Here is a 23083-nt window from a genome sequence, read left to right as displayed (position 1 = left end):
AATGTACAAACAAATCTTAATAGATGGTAACTTAAGAAGGTCTGATATTACAGGCCCGTAGCCAGGGGGGATTTTTATGGTTCGGGCGAACCCCCCCTTTACAGCGAACCCCCCTTAACCAACTGCGAACCCCCATCCCCGACATGCCCAATACCTCGCCCTCATCTCCAAAAATCCTCCAAATACGTGCCCCACAGTACAAAAAGTTGTTTGTAAATTGAAAAATTCGTAAGCTTGTTCGTGAACCTTCTTCTCTGTATGAGCGTCAACTAGTGATACGTGTCTGTAAATTTCTAAAAGCTGCAAATGAATTGCCGATTTTAACCTGAAAAATAAATGTTTGGTCCCTGCATGTAACATGATATTGACGCGTCTCATAGCGAGCTGGCGCACGAACGATTCGTACAAAGGACACCGCCAGACAACTGCGTACCTATAATTGTTTAGATCACTGGCAGTCAGGCAGCATGCATAAAGTATATAGCCTTCCGACGTACATCAGTATTTATGTGACTATGAAGTATAATGTATCATAGAGGATTATAGTGAATATTAATATTTTACACTATAATGTCTATGGTATCAAGTACTGTAGTTCACATTATGGCATCCGATTATTTTTTTCTAGACCACCAGCCGATACGTACTAAAATGTATCAATATCACCTATTTACATATTTATATTCCTCAACAAATTGCTGTAAATAAATATTATAGATAGAGCTAGCAAATAGCATTTGCCTTCACCCAGTGTGCTTTTTTCGGGGCTGCTCCTAGATATACGTTCGCATTGAACTTGAACGCAAAACAAAATACGGAGTAAATGATCAAACAATCGGCGGTTCCACACAGAGCACGCGCATCTAACATACGGCAACAAATAGTTATCGTCATTTAAATTATCGACGTGTTTGAGGAGGAGGAAAAAAGTACGATCTTTTTGCTCATTGGTTATATAGCATGCTTTACGAGAGTGTCTTTTCCGGCCATCTAGGGGTGTCATTTAACAAAATTCGCTTCGCATCAGGCTGGGGGGGGGGGGGGGGTTGACCCAAATATTTAGTGTCCGAACCCCGCCTTGACAGATCCTGGCTACGGCCCTGTATTAAAAGAGGTTTTAAAGAGAAGGATCACATAAATAGGGAGCAGTGTCGAGGCAAGAAAACACGTCCCAATATTTACGCATCCACACAGTGAATTAACATAGTTTGGTTGTCATTTGTCGTAATATTTCTGTTTATAGCTTATCAAATTATTAAATAAAGGATGATGTGTTACAGTAAAAATCTTGAGGTATTGAAGTTCGTGTTAGTGGAGTCTGTTAGGGCTGAAATAAGGGTGTTTGGTTCAGTTTCTTCCAAAAGCACCAAAATTGGTATACAGGTTGCCCATCCTATACAAATTCAATTTTTGATGGGCGCCAAGCAAAATGACCCCTTGGGTCACCTAATTTGCATAATTTAAAATGGCGGACATTTTCGCTTAAACAGTCTATATCTCTAAAAATACTGGTCATAGAGAGTTGATTTTTAGCCCAAAATGTTTAGAACATAAACATTCCTATTTACGCTAATGAAGTTTTTTTGAAAAAAATGACCGGAAGTACCAGTTTTAACCTTTGACCCATATTTTAAGGTATTGCCATATCTCAGTAAATAGTTATCACAGACAGTTTATTTAAGTGTCAAATTGTTCAGAATATATATGTTACTATTTAATTTAATGAAACATTTTATCCAAAAATGACCGGAAGTACTCAGTTTTGCCTTTGACCGTTACGATGTAATTACCAGCCTTGTTACGGTTAATATATTTTGATATCCATAAAACTACTTGTCATAGAGAGTTAATGTTGGTGTCAAAATGTTCAGAACATAAACATTTCTATTTACTATAATAAAGTTTTTTCTCAAATAATGACCAGAAATACCATATTTGACCTTTGACCTGTTTTTTCAGGCAAATTGCCATATCTCATTATTGGGTTGGAGTGGAAAGTTCATTTTGGTGTCAGATTGTTTAGAATATATATGTTTCTATTCTGCTTAATAGAAGACTTTTCAAAAAAATGTCAGGAAGTATAGTTATTGGCTTGTTAAATACATAAAATTTATAAATTTGTTCAGTTAATTGTATAGTTAACTGTATATTTATGATATTATTTTGCAACCCACTTTTGAGCACTTGTCGAAGATGGCTGCTTGCATGTGCAATTGAACAAAGTATACTGAACAAAGTTGAATAGATTGTCCTATTTGTAGTGAGTCTAGAGTGATGTAAATGAGAAATGAGAAAATTGTATATACAAAAAATACCCAATCTCATCTAATCGAGTACTTAAATGAAGTCTTCCACATATTTAGCAATAATGTGTAGGCCTACTGATGAAATCCAGTAAAAGTTTTGTTTTGGAAAGTTAGTGTTTCCGTCACTTGTGTTTGCTGTTGCATAACAATTTCATGTTGCTACATTTCTCTTTGTTGCCATAACACGAACAACCACTGAATGGGGAAAAGACACCAAAGATTTCTGTCCTCCAGACCTAAGTCATCCAAGGACCGTCGAGCTTGGTGGTTCTCAAAGATTTTCAAATAAAAAAAAAAAAAGAAATCGACCATATACAGTAATCATCTAGAAGAGATTGGATGAATAGGAACAGTTTTGTTACTAATGACATGTTACGCTCTAGTATCCTCTTTTTCATATATTGCCCTTTTTTCAAACTTAAAATGAACTCTGTATTGCATGTCCTTGACTATGAGAACAATGCAAATTTTATGAATGGAAATGTTGTGCAAAAATCAACAAAAAGGTTTAGCCTCATTTCTAAGAAACAATATCATACTCAAGCTCAGAACATGATGGGGCATTTCGTCTTTACGAGAACACTGAAAATATTACAATTACCATACATGTGCTTATGGTGACTGAACCAACCAGACTGTTCAAGGATTGCTAAAGAAGTTTGAATAAGCCATTATTTTCCAAATACTCGATATGAGAAAGGACACATCATTCAATACTTTGAAAATGTACATAAAAGAAATGAAAGTAATAAAAGTAAATCTGTTCATGAGGTTAAAACAGCTCATCAATACATTATGTTACACAAGCCAAGAGTTGTTACCAATTCCAATATAACAACAATTTAACATTTACTAATCAACCAAAAATCAAGTAAAAAGGCAATAATGAAAAAGATGATACTAAGGCGTAATGTCATAAGTAACAAAACTGTAATACCCAAATCGTGTCCAGATGATGGCCAAATTTTTTAAAATTAAAATTCGAGAATTCTGCCAAGTTTGGCGGACCAAGGATTACTTTAGGTCTGGTGGAAAAAATATATTTTTCAGTTGTGGTTCGTGATATGGCAACAGTAGTCTAGTTTTTATATTGTGCATCCCGAAAATGTCCATCCTTTTAATTAGTAGGTTATACCCCAGTTTGAAGGCCCTTTAAAGAAAGATACTCAGCGAAGAAATGCAATATAGGACAATTACCCTGAATGTAACAACCAAACAAACACAAGTGATGGAAACACTAACTTTCCAAAACAAAACTTGAATAGATTTCATCAGTAAACATTATTGCTAAATGTGTAGAAGACTTCATTTAAGTACTCGATTAGATGAGAATGAGATTGGGTATTTTTTGTCTATACAATTTTCTCTCATTTGCGTTACTCTAGACTCACTACAAATAAGACTATATTCAACTTCATTCAGTATACTTCGTTCAATTGCACATGCAAGTAGCCATCTTCGACAAGTGCTCAAAAGTGGATTGCAAAATATTATAAATATACAGTTAACTTGAACAAATTTATAATTAATTTTTATGTATGTAACAGGTCAACTGTACTTCCTGACATTTTTTGGAAAAATCTTCTATTAAACATAATAGTAACATATATATTCTGAACAATCTGACACCAAAATGAACTTTCCACGCCAACCCAATAATGAGATATAGCAATTTGCCTGAAAAAACAGGTCAAAGGTCAAATATGGTATTTCTGGTCATTATTTGAGAAAAAACTTTATTATAGTAAATAGAAATGTTTATGTTCTGAACATTTTGACACCAACATTAACTCTCTATGACAAGTAGTTTTATGGATATCAAAATATATTAACCATAAAAAGGTTGGTAATTACACCGTAACGGTCAAAGGCAAAACTGAGTACTTCCGGTCATTTTTGGATAAAATGTTTCATTAAACTAAATAGTAACATATATATTCTGAACAATTTGACACTTAAATAAACTGTCTGTGACAACTATTTACTGAGATATGGCAATGCCTTAAAATATGGGTCAAAGGTTAAAACTGGTACTTCCGGTCATTTTTTTCTAAAATACTTCATTAGAGTAAATAGGAATGTTTATGTTCTGAACATTTTGAGCTAAAAATCAACTCTCTATGACCAGTAGTTTCAGAGATATAGACTGTTTAAGCGAAAGTGTCCGCCATTTAAAATTATGCAAATTAGGTGACCCAAGGGGTCATTTTGCTTGGCGCCCATCAAAAATTGAATTTGTATAGGGTGGGCAACCTGTATACCAAATTTGATGCTTTTGGAAAAAAGTGAACCAAAATATCCCTAACAGACTCCACTATGTAGCACACTTCTAATAATTATTAGTGCATTAGATGATCAAAACAATATTTAAAAACAACCATTCTATTGTTGCCGTGACACAAACAAGCTTATCATGGATTAAGTACTTATTTATTAACAACATTTCCTCGAACAATTAAGAAATTTGATGGTAACCATATGATATCAGATAATATGGCGCACCTTTTTTTGGTATTACATCAACAATTGAATAAAGGGTGATTGTCTATCAGAAATTCGGAAATCTATTATGACCATACATGGTAAAATTGAACAGCGGTGTTTGGGTGTGAAAGATTGCTTAAATACGATGTGAAACTGTCTTGTCTTCACTTTACACAAGAGAAACATCAAGTTACTGAACAACAAGTACAAGATATTAAAGAAACCATTATGTATTTTGGGTAAGTAAATACATTTATATGTTTAAAATATACTACTGTAGTAGCATACTGTAAATCCTTGAAGAACCTTTTGAGATAGATAGATTGATATAGGCTTCAAATTACATTTTGTATCTGAGCGACAACATTTCTTTTACTAAAGTATGATAAGGTAGCCATTTTAGCTGTCTTGGTTGGGTGTCTAGAAAACTCAGATCTAGAAAACTCAGATCTCAGATATATCTGAGTTTTCTAGATCTAGAAAACTCAGATATCTGACTTTTCCAGATCTAACCAATCATTTGATGATCTAAGTTTTCTAGTTCCATTCTGGAACTAGAAAACTCAGATATTGATATCTGAGCTTTCTAGATCTAGAAAAGCCAGATATCTGAGTTTTCTAGATCTAGAAAACTCGGATATATCTGAGATCTGAGTTTTCTAGATCTGAGTTTTCTAGACACCCATCTTGGTTCTTAATAGCTTAGCTGTGCTTTCACATCGGGATGGTAACAAAAGGGGATGGTAAACTATTAGAGCATGGTCGATTTCGAGGCAAAAGTGATAACAGGCCTTCTAGACTTCGGCCTCATACCCTGTACACGTGAGCTCAAAGTTCAAAAGTAAGGAACTTGAACACCTCATCAAAACCTTGAAAGGGCTTAAAAGGATTTGTAATGAGTGTAGATGAACCATTGAGTGAATTGACAGTCTAAACACTAGTATAGTTTGAGGTTTTAGTTACGTTTACAGCCAACCATGAAGAACTTTACCACATGCATGCAATTTGTACTGATCAGCCATTCAAAGTTTCAAAATGACGTCATAAGCTTTGCTCCGTTTATCGGACCAAACTTTAAATTGACCCGATAATGAAAGGAGTGGAGTATACTGGGTTGATACGCATGCGTAAATTAATATTTATATGAATTACCATCTCCTTTCGTCTACCATCTCGATGTGAAAGCTCTCTAATGTTAAAATGTAATTTTCTATATTCTAGTCAGCACATAATTTCTTATTTCAGATTTAAGACGTTTTTCATACTTGCTGTCCTTCAAGTAATAAATTCTACTGAATTTGATCTTGAAGTTTGTAATAGCTGTTGTACAGATGGGGTTCCTGGCATTCCAGGAAATAATGGTATTCCAGGTGTATCAGGGCGACAAGGACAAAATGGAGAACCGGGAATGAAAGGAGAACAAGGAGAGAAAGGAGAAGAAGGAATGAAAGGGGATAGTGGAAGGAATGGCTCAAATGGAGTTCCTGGAGAAATAGGACTACAGGGACCTCAAGGGCCGGCAGGTGAATCAGGACCTAATGGTCTTCCTGGTGAATCAGGGCTTCGAGGGCGAACAGGGTCAAGTGGTCAAAAAGGACAAAAGGGTGACCGAGCAATTCAGAGAAAGTCTGCCTTTTCCGCAGTTTTTAAAACATCCCCAGGTCGTCCTACTGGTATATTGAAGTATGACACAGTAGTTACAAATGTAGGAAATCACTACAACAAAAACACTGGCAAATTTGTTTGTGTAATTCCAGGCGTGTATGTGTTTTCTGTAACATCATTGTCCAATAATGGTAATGGTTTTATTACATACTTGCTTAAAAATGGTAAAACTCAAGTAACCGCATCTATGAAATCTGGTGTTAATACTGCTAGCACAATGGTGATACTTGATCTAGTACAAGGTGATCAAATATGGACTGAGCCAAATATAAATTATAACTATTACATAAGTAACATCAATGGTCATTGCTCATTCTCAGGGTTCTTGCTTTATGCAGCATAAAATAACAGCAACGGTTTCTCTAACGATGATAAGATAAACTAGAATTTAATTCGTCACTTTGACGAATTATAGGTGATCATTTTTATCATTTTAATAAAATTAACATTTTTTAAACATGCATGTACGTTAACATACGATCGTTAAAAGTTGATGTACGCCATCCTATGACAAAAGCTTGTTATAACAGAAGCTGATCACATGGAGGGTCCAATAAAAAAGGTTGCTATAACAGAAGCTGGTCACATGGAGGGTCCAATAAAAAAGTTTTTTATAACAGAAACTGGTCACATGGAGGGTCCAATAAAAAGGGTTGTTATAACAGAAGCTGGTCACATGGAAATAAACAGTAATAAGTTTTTAAATTACAACATTAAAATTACTTTAGATATAATAATTTTAATTTGATTTTAATTTTACTGTTTGATTTTAAATTCAAGTAGCTATACTGTTTTACTTTTTTATACTTGAATTAAAATTCAACAGAAAAATATATTTTAATTACTTTAAATTTTGTAATTAAAAAATGTTACACATCTTTTTATTGAATTTCGTATTTGATTTATAAATTAAAAATAAAAATATATTAGATTTCTTCAAGTCTTATAATTAAACCCTTTGACATTTGCTCAAACTCTTTAGGAAAAAAAGATATAGAAAGTTTTTTATTATGATTTCCCGTGAGTTGTATTACGATCAGATATGGACATACAGTCTCCAGTCCTTCCTTCAGCTACCACTATGAAAAACAGAAAAATAGAACCTGAACAAAATGTAAAACACAAGTGGTATTTGTATTTGTTTTCGGACAGGACGTGTATATAAAGCCGGTTATTACCTGAATTTCCAAACTGATTTATCACTGATAATATTAGACTTGACTCCCGGCCTTGCATCGGTTTTCCACATTTTCTCCCGGATTACAAAGATAACTGAATTTTGATGTATTTCTGCACAAAAAAGACTTACACACAAGCAAATTTACAATATTTATTTTAAGCCATTGTACGACCATCTGCAATTTTCTGATTTTTTCCTGAACTGACAGGGGATTCCCCTCACACACTGCACTCCTTACATCTCGATAATAAAAGAGAGGGTGCTTTTGACCTAAACAAACACCACCTCCCATTTTTTAAACTTCAGATGTTGGCATGTATGTAGAAAGTTTGTGTCTTTTTTTTTTAATCTGTGAGGTTATAAGTGGAAGTAAATATTGGCACAGTGAATTGGCATGGTCAAAATGTACATGTAATTTACTATTTTCTCTCCTCATCTAATGTAAAGTTTTCTATCGGAACAGTCCATTGTACTGATAAAAAAAGAAGCAAATGATGCACAGTTTTTGACCATGCCAATAGAAAATACTATATGCACAGTCATTCATGACTATAAACAAATGTAATTGACCACCTTACAAATATACTATATGCACAGTCAACCATGACTATAAACAAATGTAATTGACCACCATACCGATATACTATATGCACAGTCAACCATGACTATAAACAAATGTAATTGACCACCATACCGATATACTATATGCACAGTCAACCATGACTATAAACAAATGTAATTGACCACCATAACTATATACTATATGCACAGTCAACCATGACTATAAACAAATGTAATTGACCACCATACCGATAGCCTCGCCCCTTTATAAACACACTATATTTTTGCCAATTGAGTGGTTGATTTTGTATCGAATGACATACTGTACTTGTTACCTTATTATAACAATTGATAGTGGTATACTACGCACTCAGCATTTAAGGCTCATTTACACTAGGACGATAACGATCGACGATAAATAGACAAATGTGCATTTTTCATACATAAAACAAAAGAAATATAAAAACTTTTCATTCTAGAACTATAGAATAACCTTCTATGCTTCCTTTGATGAAAATGATATTTTCACACGTCCAATCAAATGACGTCATGATTAGTAAGAGCAATAATATTGTGACAATACAACGATTTTATTGTTTTTATTTATCATGACGTCATTTGATTGGAATTTTAAAAATATTATTTTTATCAAAAAGAACATAAATGATTATCCTATAGTTCTAGAACGAAAACCCTTATAATTGATTTTGTTTTATGTAAAAAAAATGCATGTTTATATATTTATCGTCCATCGTTATCGTCCTAGTGTAAATGGGCCTTTAAAGTTAAGGAACTCTTCCAATGTATCATTACCATGCTGGTAATACAGAAAACAAACACGTATAAGATATCCTTTACAAACTCCTGTTCTTGGAATTGGTTTAACTTTCAATATGCTAAAGAACTGATATAAATGTTAAGGTTGTTGACGCTGATCAGCTTAAACCAGGAATTATTGTAAATGAAAGTTTTTTATGTAAATCTGTATGTAAATAACTTAAGCTACTTGTCATAAAGCACTGCAGACAAGTTGGAATTAACATAAACTCATGTGATCTTAAGAGTAAAATATTATCTTTTCTAGAACAACTTTCAATTTTAATTAAATATGGTGTGAAAAATATACTGAGTATGTTTGATTACAATGGATTTGAACTCATAATCGTCACATTACAGGCCTGGAATCATTCCTGTTGTTCACTTAAAGCTAGTACTCTAGTAGCTAGATGAACTTTCGTATGCACTTTGAGGTCCAGAGAATTTGACTTCAGAAATTGGTTTAGGGTGGTCAAACAATCATTTTTGGCTTGGTTACACATTTTGAAAATGTGGCGAAAGGTCAAAGGTCAGGGTCAAAAGTTATAAGATCAAACACCATTATGTCCTTAAATCTCGACAACCACTGGTCACAGCGAGGTAATTTTGGTCTCAAAATGTTCAGAAGGTATACATTCATATTCAGTCTAATGAAACATTTTAGTAAAAAATGACCGGAAATGACATTTCTGACCTTTGACATACATACCAGGGCATCTTCTTATCTCTGTAAGTACAGGTCGTAGAAACATTTACATTCATTCTAACAGAAAATTTGGATAAAAGATGATCAGAAATACTATTAATTACTAATCTTTTAAATGAAAAACATATCTACCCAACTTATCATTACACAGTAATGTTATGCAATAATTGATGCTTAATGATTTCATTATACTGTAGGAATTAAAACAAATCCTTTACTGTTTGTAATAATTGTACTTTTGCTTATAATAATGCTAGAAAGTATTGTTGACCCCCGAACGTTCAAACATTTTGAGAATGCTAGAAGTAATTTACTGTAGTTACCCGAATAAAAGCCTTGGGCATTTATTTATTCAGGGAAGGCGTTTATTTTTTTGGGTGTAATAATGGTAACATGTATAATCAAATAAATACACCCCAGATATATATATGAAAAAATATATATATATAATAAGAATAATAACGGGATTAAACCTCATTCTATCCTGGTGGAAGTACAATCATGTAATAAAAGGTATCGGAGACCACAATAATAGACCAAGTCATTGTCATTATTACGTAACACTGTTGCATAATAGTTTTGAATGTCAATGACAAAATTTATACATATACACGTCTGTTCCCAGTGTAGATAATAAAACAATATATATTTCTGGAGATTTATTATCAATACCACTAGACACTTTGAGATGTTTTAGGTACTGAATGCATTGACAATAAAAGCATCAGAAGTTTATCATGATAAAATCATACTACAACACTGTACTACAGTACACAAGGGTGTTTTCAGGAAAGCTGGACATATTGTACAATAGTAATGAAACTATGTATTGGCATTTAAAACTATGCAAAAGATTGTAGTCAAATTGTAGTTACAAACAAATAGATGATAGAATAAAGATCCATTATGAGTGCAATCGTGTCAGGATAATGATGTGTCATTGTTTTATATCATTATACTGGCACCTGGAGGAGAAGATCCATTTAATGGAATCTATCACTTTTATTTTAAAAGACAGAAACATTTCGTTAAAAAGCATAAAGAGGAAAACGAATCATGTATTAAGTACCTTTTATCAGTTGAGAAACGAAATACAATTATTAAAATTAGAGTATTCCTTCAAATAAACGCCACCATTCCCTCCAATAGAACACCATGTGGAATAAACGCCCCGCCACATGCATTTACACAATAATTGTATCACGTCAACACATTTCATTAACTACCATAATCTACAATTTACCAAGAATTTTGACATAATTTTATCACTTTTTGATATTAATTGTGCAGTATTTTTTTACATCTAGGTGGTATTTATTTGATTATACATGTTACCATATTATAACCCAAATAAAGATGCCTCCTTTCCACCTAAAAACCCTTTTGAACAATAAATGCCTGGGGCGTTTAATCGGATACATATGGCAAGTTACTTCTAGCATTCTGAAAAGAACTGTTGAGCTTAACGTTTCTATCAAAATTTCCTCGGGGACAGCAATAACTAGTACTTGAAATTAAAACAATTTAAAGTATCAGTTATTGCATAACATTACTGTCTAAGGATAAGTTGTGTAGATATGTTTTTTGTTTGAAACATTGGTAATAGTATTTCTGTTCATCTTTTAACCACATTTTCTATTACATGAATGTAAATATGTATATTTCGAACAATTTGATACCAAATTTAAGTTTCTACGACCTGTACTTACAGAGATATGAAGATTCCCTGGTATGTGGGTCAAAGGTCAGAAATGGCATTTCTGATCATTTTTGACTAAAATGCCCCATTAGATGGAATATAAATGCATGCCTTTTGAACATTTTGAGACCAAAATTGACTTGCTGCGACCAGTGGTTGCCGAGATACAAGTACCTTTTTTATTTGTTCAAATAACACTTGACCTTGACCATTTGACCTTTTGTAACATTTTTCAAAATGTGTAACTAATAACAAAACATATATTTCGAACAATTTAAAACCAAATTCAAGTGTCTACGACCAGTAGTTACGGAGATACATACATGCCCTGGGTTGTGGGTCAAAGGTCATAAATGGCATTTCCGGTCATTTTTTAATAAAATGTCCCATTAGACTGAATATAAATGTATACCTTCTGATTAATTTAAGACCAAAATTACCTCGCTGTGACCAGTGGTTGTCGAGATTTAAGGACATATTTATGTTTGGTCTTATGACCTTTCACCTTGACCTTTTGACCTTTCGCTACATTTTCAAAATGTGTAACCAAGCCAAATATGATTGTTTGACCAACCTAAACCAATTTCTGAAGTCAAATTCTCTGGACATCACAGTGCATACGAAAGTTGATCTAGCTACTAGAGTATAGTAATTTTTGTGTATACTAATGGAATGTCAAGGGAATAGGCAAAACTCACTTAAAACAAGATTTTTGCGATTGTGAATTTCCAGTAAATTAATATCAGCGAGAAAGACAAGCTAGTGTATGCCCATAGCAGATTCATAGTTATTTATTGGCATTTTATGTACTGCAAAAACTCTATTATGGGGACATCTTTGTTACCCAAAAATATGTTCTATAAAATGGGGTATACCTTCATTAGGTGCTGGCCATAATGTTAAAGCATATTCCTCCGCCACACACACATTGGTTTCACATTTAAAGTGTCCCCTTATTAGGGATGTCCCAAAGGTTGAATATTATTTCATAGATGTGGAGAGAGGAAGAGTTTTGGGAAAGTGTACAAACTTTTTTGTTCTTACTCTTTGGTGTATTTTTGTGATTGCGATTTGCAAATGTAATTAAAATCAGAATATAAAATTGTGTATATACAGTTCATGTTCTATTTATATATTAATTTGATCACAATCCCAATGGAAATAACTAATAAGCTTTTTTGGCCTATCCTGGAAAATCTTTTTGAAATTATTTGTAATGTCAGTAATTTGTATGTATTTTTTATAAAGATTTTTCTATTAAATTCAAATCAAATCATCCCTCTTATGACTTATATATTGCTTTTCATTGTTATTTTTATCCATACTGATTATATTCATATATTTCATTTGTAATAATTGCCGAAACAGCATGATTTTGTGTTTTCTATTCCATTGATATCACATACATACTTCACTGTTTGCCGCTTGTTTTGGTCTACTTTCTTTTTGCGGATATCTCAAACATACTTTTGCAGTGCTCCAAATTTGGAACGAGTTTCATTCTGTCACTTGATCCAATGGCTTTCATCACCTTTTAATTGCTTACAAATGTTAATGTATTCCTCTAGAGGGCGACTGTGATGAACGAAGAAGCATGGTTTTCAATTCTTGTCAATCAATCAAGATAATTATTTTGTTTTCATATTTCAAACAGTCACAGATGTCACTGCCTGGAAGATATCAATTTGTAACAGTGGTTAATTTAAAGATTTACACCTGTTGAGCACTGGGAAAAAGGATATTAAATTCTACATCACCCCACCCCATCTGCTCCAATGTTCCATATTTGGGCATTACAACATTTTTCTGTGGTTTACACAGTATATTATTTTATTATTTTTTGGAAAAATATGGATGCCTTAAATGAACAAAAATTTGTGTTTTTGTAGGATCCACGTTTAAATGGAGGGTATGAAAATGTGCCGACACGAGATATTCACATGAATCAGATTGGTTTTGAGAAACAATGGCTGTACCTTGTAAAGACCTATGTAGCACCAATACAAGAAAGGCTGTATCCTGGCTACTATACTAAGGTATGTGGATTGATTTTGAAGGACGCAGGGTGGTGGGGGGATGAGTTTGGGTTGGGGGAGGAGTATCTGGTTTAGGGAGGAGTGTCTGGTTGGAGGAGAAGTGTCTGGTTGGAGGAGAAGTGTCTAAGTTGGCGGAGGAGTGTCTAAGTTGGCGGAGGAGTGTCTGGTTGGGGGAGAGTGTCTGGTTGGGGGAGAGTGTCTGGTTGGGGGAGAGTGTGTTTATGTCAATATTTATTTATTATCAAACATCAATATAGCTTTGGTTTTTGTGAGGAGAGTCTGGGTTGTGGTAAAGGTATAATAATATTAATTTACCAAATTGAGGGCAGGGAGGAAGTTGGTGAGATTTGACTTTTAAATTAACTTAGCTTAAATGTCCTTCTTGGCAATATGTTTGTTTAGAAATTTAGAGATTCTGTAAGTTACTTTTTTGTGGAGATGAAGTAAAAGGAAAATGGAATCACTCACTTCATGATTTAAATAGTATACTAACCACTTATTATAGTTTAGTGTTAATGCTGCTAAACAAACTTAAATACATGTAAAATTAATTTAATTAATATTAATATCTGCACTTATTTTGAACTGCCCTAGAGCTGACACGTTTGCCCCATATCAAATCAGCTGATGATATGTTATCTGATGATCTTTTAGACAGATTAGGGACATTTCCCAAATGACGCAACTGATCGTCAGAAGTTTGAGTCGTTTTATTTTAGTTTGAATTCACATCACATAATATGAAAGACATCAGTAATATATAATAAAAACATCATGAAAATGTATAAATACATCAATAAAAACAAAATAAAGGTGAGATTTATAAAGTCAAAGGAGACATGGATAACAAAAATAACATGAAGAAAGAAAGTGTACGTCAAAAGTCAATTGGTGTATGATACACTTAAACTTACAATGATTATATTTCTTGATGGGAATGTCCGTTTTGTTAGTCAAAAAGTATGGTGATTAGTGTTTCAACATCACATCATATATATGAAATAGTAATCAATAATATATAATATAAAAGTACCATAAACATTATTAAAATCAATAGTAGTGGTACTGTAACTTGGTTGTTAACATCCTTCCAATCCTAAGGTCTAGGGTTCAATGCTGACCTAGTGCCAGGGTTAACTCACGACTCTTTCAACTCCACTCCCTAAGCCCAAAATCAGACTTAGTTTTAAGCACTATAAAACAGATTGTCCATCCTGTATTTTAGTAAGTTACTCACTGTTGGTTGTGTATAAAATATATAAAAAAACTAAATAAAAAAAAACTTTTATGATTTATTAATTCAAAGAATGCATGGTAAAACCAATGTGGGCCTATAGTAATTATAAATTGGTTATATAAAGGGATAATAAATTGACCAACTGACCAATTGATCAACTACAAAATCTTACTGAGAAAATGACAAATGAAAAATTGGTTTATAATCGACCGTAAAATATGTTTTAGACAGTAAAAGATGTTTTAGACCGTCAAAGATGTTTCAGACTGTAAAAGATGTTTTAGACCGTCAAAGATGTTTCAGACTGTAAAAGATGTTTTAGACTGTAAAAGATGTTTTAGAATGTAAAAGATGTTTTAGACCGTCAAAGATGTTTTAGACCGTCAAAGATGTTTTATACCGTAAAAGATGTTTTAGACTGTAAAAGATGTCTTAAACAGTTTTAGTAATTTTACTTTTGGACAATTCTTAACATCAATTTTAAAAGGGAAAAAATTATTTGTTGCTTTCAAAATAAATTGGTTTAACTACTTATTCATAATAATTGAATTAACCAAACTGCTTTAAGGCTTATCCACTCCTCTCTCTCTTTAGGCCTAAGTGATCAGTATCACCCTTGATGATTTGTCCCATAGGATCTGGTTACATCTTTCCACCCTCAACTCTCTTCAAAATGTGTAATTTTAACCTTTACTGTACATGCATGATACATAAATATTTTAATTTGATTAAAAAGCAACTAGATTTTCTTTTTTTTTTTATTTTCTTTTATCTTGATGATAATATTGTAAAATCATTTTGTGTTTTTTGATTTTAAGGCATTTGCAATAATGAATTTTGTGGTACGGTACAAACCAGAAGAACAGCCGTTTTTGCGACCTCATCATGATTCGTCAACTTTTACATTGAATATGGCCCTCAACAGACATGGAATTGATTATGAGGTGAGTTGAATTGGTAACAAAATTCTGTTGAACTTGAAGATGAAAAAAATGCATTTAAAAAAAATTCTTCTCAATAAAGTAACCCTTAGGAACAGATCCAGAGGGTTAGTTCCCATTTAAGAGCGAAAATGTTATTTTTTATTATCTAATTTTGACAAGGACTTGCTATTAATATTCTTATGTTAGCACTTCTTTGTTTAGAAAATCCTGGATCATCCCCTGTGTATCTATATTTTAAATATTCTCTTAACAAAATCATAATTTAATGCTTATCTTCAAATATTTCCAGATCCAATAAAACAATTTTTAAAAATGTCAAAAATGTTGTTTTAAGCATAAATGATTCACGTTACTCCCTAAACCACTAATAAAAACGTTGACAAAGTTTCGCAGGATGCGCTCTTGCACTTTCTCTATTCTAGAGGATCACGCTTATAAACTCGGGAATTCTCTCCGAAATCCTTAACTTTCTATATGGCTCACTGCTATATATGATAATGAAGCTATCTGATTGGATATCAGTATGAACTCATTATAACGAGAGCTGTTATATTTCTGTAAAATTTTAAATTTTGACAGTTTCAAGTGTGGAAGTTGATTGTAATCTTGTTAATAATGACTTTCTGTGCGTTTTGGACTACATGCTGCTGTTACTCCGTTAATGATGATTTAAATCATATTTCTTTCCTTTCGTATTAAATTACATCATAATTACAATTTGATTGGACCTATAACTCTGAACAACCCTGCCCATTTCCCATTTCTGTAACTTCTCTAAAAAATGATTTAATAAAATAATTAATATTATTTTTACTTTTTGGTTATCCGCACTTGGCGGATAACCTCTTGTTATTGTCAGGATCTTTTTTTTTTTTTTTTTTTTTCTATGTTATTCTTCTTTCTTTCCCAAAATTTTGTGTCACGTGTATCTCAAATTATGATCAACATTACATCGTATAACTTTGTCAGAAGATTTACCTCTATCTGTAGAAGTGCAGGACAGCTCGTTTTTTTACTTTAGAGTCGCGCAGCGTAAGCTACGCGCGATTTTATGAATTTCGCGTATTTAACATAGACTAAAAAGCAAAAGTAATTTTGTAATGACACTTGGTGAACATTTAAGTCATATCAAGGGCAAACTTTCTATGGATTAAAAATGGCATGTTTGACATAAATTTACGCGCGCACGCGCGTTTAAAATTTCAAATTGCGAAAAATCCATTTCTAATCAACTTTCTACGCGTTTCAGGTCATTTTGAGCATTTCAAAAATTCCCACTCGTGCGCACTTTTTTTACGCGCGCGTGCGCACGTAGCGCAAAAACATCTTTTTTTTGCTTGATTTTTGTTTTTTCAGCCTTTTCTAGTAAATTTACCAATTTTCAATCAATTTCGACTTACAATCACGTCATACGAGCACGTAGAATTGGACAATTTGCGCGCGTTTTTGAAGAAAAAGTTTAACAATTCGTCAAAATTATGTCTTTTTTAAAACAGTCATAGATTGTAAACTACGAGGTGAACTTTTTTTAAATTACACATTCTGGAAGATGATGAGTTGTAGATATCGAATCATGCATCGATATGGCTAACCGGACATTGTGACGTCATTGTTTGGCCACTCGAATATGAAATATAGGATTTTTGTCTCTTTCGTCATAGCTCATCACATTTAATAGAGCGCATCTCCACTTATCCGTATTCCATTTCTCCCCATTTTTATATATTGTCTAGTACAATCAATTATCTTTCGCATGATATATCGTTTTTAAAATTATGATGACGTCATCATGTTCAAAAGCGTCAATAACTTGGGTCACTTATTTTCACCTATTCTTCACTGTATGTAGTACGTATACAATATATAGTGTAATTAACTTATATACTTAGACGTGACACAAAATAGAGAGCACACTAACATTTTTTCAATGGCATAATCGTTTTTCTCTGCGCAATATTCTACCGTATGACGTGCACGTTGCGTTTGCCATGATACTCGTGATTAAAAAGTTTTCTGGAAGCTGTTGAATTGTAGATACAAATTCATGTAAAAATTATGCGCATCGCATGTTGTGTGACGTCATCATATGGCCAGTTGAATTATAAAAGTCGTATTTTTATATTTTGCGACATAGTTCATGACATTTAAAGAGCGCGCATCCATACTTTACGTATCCAAATTTCTTCAACACGTTGATATGTTGTTGCTCAGATAATTCCTTTCCAAAATTACTATCTACGCGTTTCATTATGATGACGTCATCATGTCAAAAATTTAAAAAAATGGCGGTTTCCGTTATTTCCACCTAATCTGCCCTGTATGTAGTATGTATACAATATAGTGTATACACAAAATAGAAAAAAGATTGTTCGCAGCGTATCTCTAATTCTGGTCAACATAAGATTGTATAACTTTGTCATAAGATTGACCAGTAGCTATAGATGGGCAAAAAACTTCGTTATATGGCGTTACAGTTGCGCAGTGCAAGTTACGCGCGATTTAATGACATTTTATGGTTGCTCATAAATTCTGAAAAAAAAAATGTATTTTATAAATGAAAATTTATGAAAGTGTATTTCATAATATGGAGCAACTTTTGACATTATAAAAATGACGTGCTACGCAAAAACAATACGCGATTACGCGTATATGAAATTTCAAATTTCGCAAAATTCTTTTCTAATCAATTTCACGTACATTTGAGGTCATTTTGAGCATTTCAAAATTGTCTAATTTGTTTGCGTCTTTCGCACACACTATTGCGAAATAAACCTCTTTATAAATTAAATTTGTTATGTTCTCGTTGAGATGAATTACTTTTCGAAAATGGACATACCTCTATTTTCCATTTTTTGATGACATAAAACAATGTTGTTCCCGTAATTTCAGCTCTGCTATACACCATAATATACTACAGTACAACCAGTTACAGAATTATGTGTGAATAATTTTAATTTCTTGTCTCCCCTACTCCGTGTTTTGATCTAATGGAATCTCAGTTACAGTGAAACTTGCTCCAATAGATATAATAGTTCTGATAAAACTAATATTATCACACCGTAACTGTTAAAAATAATCTTTTATTTCAAACAAATGGAAAAAAACCCACAAATAAGTATAAAATGTATGTATTTATAAAAGCTTTCATTGGTTATTGTAAATTGTACAAAATTGTCAACATATAGTAGGCTGTTCATGAACATTTGGGTGGTCAATAATATAACTTAGTACATTATATACATGTTAATTTGCTAAATGTGGATTCATTAAACGCATATTTATTGATCTATTTATAGAAGATTTTTATTTCTAAACTATCATTAACATAATTAATAATGTAATCATTTGCCGCGTTTAGACAATTGCTATAAAAGAGCGAATGACTGCATTAACTGACTGCCTAAAAATCCGGATCCCATTATGATTGAAGAGATGAAACCATTCCATTGAGCACCTAAAAACCAAAACAAAATAAATTGATTATTCTTGCAAATGAGTAAATTACTATATTATTAATTTCATGTGGACCTGGATAGATAGAAAAATAATATAAAAAACAATTATGCAACTAAAATTAGGTATAGACCTAATGAAGTATTAGTAATCGTATAAAACAAAACGTATTTTCTTCTTCTATAAAATGTAACTTTATTATGTGCACAGATTGCAACATTGCATATTCAAATTCAGAACAATATTTATAATAATATATAAAATGTTTACTCACCAGATATTGTTTCTCCTATACAGGAGAATGACATGGGTTGAAGTTACAGATTATTCGCTGCCCCTTGTGCATAGAGAGTCTTGATTTGTATCCAGTTCTATTTTCAATTTGTAAAAAGTTTTTATAGTATTCTGTTGGATTATTTTCCTGTTATTATTATTTACTAATATATTTTGATAGCCCTAATAGTATTTCATTTTGTTTTTTCTCTTTTTCCCATTTCATAAATGCAATAAACAAGTCGAAATAATAATACTATGCAAGTTAAATTTCCATATACATGAACATAATTAAACTAATTAAAAACCATTGATGCAATTAAAATTTAATTTGAATGGCTTCATGATAGCTGTAATAAACTGGAATTACTTCAGCCTGTACTGGATCAAGACCTTTGCTATAGACATGATCAATCAATGTATTGTTTTCAGTGGTGGAACATGTAACATGTTGTTTGTACTCATTCTCTGCCATTAAATTATTCACTCTGGAAGATTGTTTGAAAAGATTTTCATTAAAATCACCCATTACAATACATTTTGTACTCATTTTATGTAACTCTTCCAAATGTTTTCTCAAATTTTGACAGAATTGATTAATATCATAACTTGGGGGTCGATAAATTACTGACACGGCAATAGAAATCGGACTTGTTATTAAAAATGAAACTGCTTCTATATCATTATTACATATGTTTAATCTGCTTGACGACGTGTTCTTGACATACACTGCAACGCCACCATGAGCCTGATGTTTTATTTTGGAACTGAGATCATTTGTATTAGAATACGAATCATACCTTGTTTGGTGATAACATTTATACGGCTCAATGCGTACGTCAAAAACATCATCATCCTTGTTAACCCATGTTTCAGTTAGACATATTATATTAGAATTCATAAACAAATCATTACACTGAAGATCATCAAAATGTTGTTTAAGCCCTTGAATGTTATGTAACATTATTGAAAATCTAGAATCCAAATCATGACCTTGTTTATCACATTGTACGTATGAATCCATATTATTTAAGCACTTCTTTATGTTTGGATCACAATAAATCAGACTAGGTTTAAAATTTTCAATTGTAAGTCCAGATATTGAAGTAACACGACTGAGGCCTACATATGCTTGTCCATGCGTAAAAGTATCTTTAAGGCAAACCACTGCTTTATCCATTGTCATTCCTTGCACTTTATGAACTGTGCATGCATATGCTAATTTGAGAGGAAATTGTTTTCGACTGTATTTTTCCCCCATAGATTCTTTAAACATTTCAATTGCCTGAATACCAATGTCATTATTATCAAACTTTACTTTAATAGATACTGGTTTGGCGTTATTATTGGGTTTGACTATTTCATAAACATGTCCCATACATCCATTCGTTAAGCCTTTTTTAACATCTACATTTTTAATCAACATCACTCTGGCATTAAGTGCAATCCACAAATAATTTAGTAAACTAGTTTGACGTGAATTCCGAGGTTTGTCACAATTTTTGGTCTGTTTCTTGGCGTTTACTACACTATCTTCTGCTTCAATGCATACAATGTCTGTACAGGTTTTGTGCAACATTTTTTTATTCCATTCATCAACTTGTTTGTTGCGTGGGTAAATGTGAACAGCATCTTCACATTCTTCACCTGTTTCACGTGATTTTAGAACTAATAAATCGTTATCAGACAAACAATCATGTTTTTCTTTTGTACGCAATTTGTTTAACAATAAAGCAAATTCTTTATCTTCTTTTTGCCTCATGATTTGATCTAACTGTACTTGCTTAAAGTTATCTATCCACAGTGAGCTTTCCAATGTGTCTTTGTATAACGAACTGCCCATAACCGGGGGTAACTGATAAAAATCACCAACAGCAATTACTGAAATGTTACCGAATGGACTATCGTTGCGTACTTGTTTTATTTGCCTTAATCGTCCGTGGATATACCAAAGTAACCTTTGATTTACCATTGATATTTCATCTATAATAACAATTTGCAACTGGCCCAATTTATTACGAAGTGCACTTATTTTTTCTTCTCCAAGTGGTTGATACGGAAGTGAAATATTAATCGGGATAGACAAAGCGCTATGAATTGTTTGGCCTTTAATATTATATGCTGCGATTCCTGTAGGAGCTAATTTCAATATTGACAAATCATCGGGATTTTCCATAATTTTTCCAAGAATACGTGTCGCTTCATTATAAATACAGTTTACCAAATGACTTTTTCCTGTACCAGCGCCACCAGTTATGAAAGTGTAAAATGCTTCAGGTTTTTTACCATTAGCTTTGTCTAAACACCATTGTCTTGTCTTGTAAAATATATGTTGTTGTTTTTCATTTAAAGATCGAATCATTTTGTTCAATTCTGGTCTTGGAATATTAGATGAATTAGACTCTACTTTAGATGTATGATTTTTTTGAATTCCAAAATCTGGAATGAAAAATTCATCTTCTTCATCATCAACCTCTACATTTGGCTTTGGGTTGTCTAACCTTTCTTTTTCGCTTTCTGGACATAATAAACTCCATGCATCTTCTTGTGGTCCAAATTTTGATAAACATTCCTGTGCTTCTTCAACATCATCAGCACTTTTTTCATATTGTTCCATGTTTCCATGAACTATTGACTTTACCGTTTGTAATTGACAGCCACATAATTTAACACATCCTTTCTCATGAAATTGTTCATACGTTTCAAAATTTGGAGGTTTTAACTGTTCATCTTTTCGAAATGGTAGAAATAACTGAAGTATACTCAAAAAATATTTCTCTGGTGCTGTATCCATTGGAAATCGAGGGTATCTTACTATAGCATTACTAGTTCGTGTTCTTTTTTGGATGAATCCCAACTGTTTTTTTAACTGAAATACATTCTTTTTTTGTTTGTTTCCTTTCATTTCTGATGAACTCAATATTCTATATTCCGAACAAAATTTTGCAAGGCACATTTTATTAAATTCAGAACTATTAGGTCGAGCTTTATATTTGTCGATCTTATTTGGCAACCATGCACTTACATCATCATCTTCTTTGTTTTTAATTACACTTAGTGGTAAACTCATTCTGACAGGATTAGGTCCTACTGGGATAAATTCAACTTTCCTTGAACATTCTTTTAATCTTAAACTACAAACACGATAAATACTTTCTTGTGCAGACACTTCTCGATTATTCATATAAACATTACCAAGTTTTCGCAAACTTTGCCTAGCATCTTCATTGCCTTCTTTTACTTCTGATGCTGCATGATTTAACAGTAAACCCATTTCACGTTCAGATTTTGACATATATCCTATAACGTAAATTATACATGCATATACATTTGTAATATATTGAATATCCATATTTGCATTCCATGCTCTCAATAAGGAAGGATTATATTGATTTACCCACACATCTTGAGGGTTTCTCTTTATAACAATTTTTTCCTCAGTAGCTACACAATTATTTGCTTTCTCAAATGCACTCTGTGTAATACCTAAACTTTGGAAAAGTTCTATTGCATTTTTATATGTTTCTTCATTAGTCACAGCATCTTTTACTGAGGTTAACAGCTCCATTGCTTGTTTATTGTCATCATTATCATCATTGTCTTTATCCACAATTGTAGGTCTCATAACAAATGTATTTCCAGAAGGTTGTCTGGGAAAGTTAAATCTGCAATTTGTTCCCTTTTTTTTACATGATTTAGAATGTCTTTTACTGTGAATTTGCA

At 32.5% G+C, this 23083-nt stretch overlaps 2 protein-coding genes and 1 long non-coding RNA gene across 5 annotated transcripts in view; 2 read left to right on the top strand and 1 right to left on the bottom strand.

Moving 5' to 3' along the window:
* The window catches only part of LOC140045196 (procollagen-lysine,2-oxoglutarate 5-dioxygenase 1-like), a 76216-nt gene that overhangs the window by 34366 nt on the left and 18767 nt on the right, over window positions 1–23083 (top strand). For 2 of the 3 annotated variants that reach the window (XM_072090004.1, XM_072090003.1), the window contains 2 exons: window positions 13307–13453; window positions 15509–15634. In XM_072090004.1, the coding sequence (XP_071946105.1) occupies window positions 13307–13453; window positions 15509–15634 (273 nt within the window). Of the gene's footprint in view, window positions 1–13306; window positions 13454–15508; window positions 15644–23083 lie in introns of those variants that run through there. The other variant, XM_072090005.1, reaches the window with a different exon arrangement.
* LOC140045198 (complement C1q-like protein 2) lies at window positions 4841–7325 on the top strand. The gene is made up of 2 exons (XM_072090006.1): window positions 4841–5029; window positions 6036–7325. Exons 1-2 carry the CDS (start codon window positions 5019–5021, stop codon window positions 6796–6798), a joined length of 774 nt encoding a protein of 257 aa, XP_071946107.1. The 5' UTR covers window positions 4841–5018; the 3' UTR covers window positions 6799–7325.
* On the bottom strand, window positions 18987–20218 carry LOC140043956 (uncharacterized). Its single transcript, XR_011844448.1, has 3 exons — window positions 20161–20218; window positions 19362–19458; window positions 18987–19088 (listed from the first exon to the last, which is right to left on the bottom strand). It is a non-coding gene; the product is annotated as an uncharacterized lncRNA (long non-coding RNA).

This window comes from Antedon mediterranea, chromosome 3 (assembly GCF_964355755.1).
Source record: "Antedon mediterranea chromosome 3, ecAntMedi1.1, whole genome shotgun sequence".
Taxonomy (NCBI): Eukaryota; Metazoa; Echinodermata; class Crinoidea; order Comatulida; family Antedonidae; genus Antedon; species Antedon mediterranea.
The sequence above is the reverse complement of the archived record's forward strand: the minus strand, read 5'-3'. Positions and strand labels throughout refer to the sequence as shown.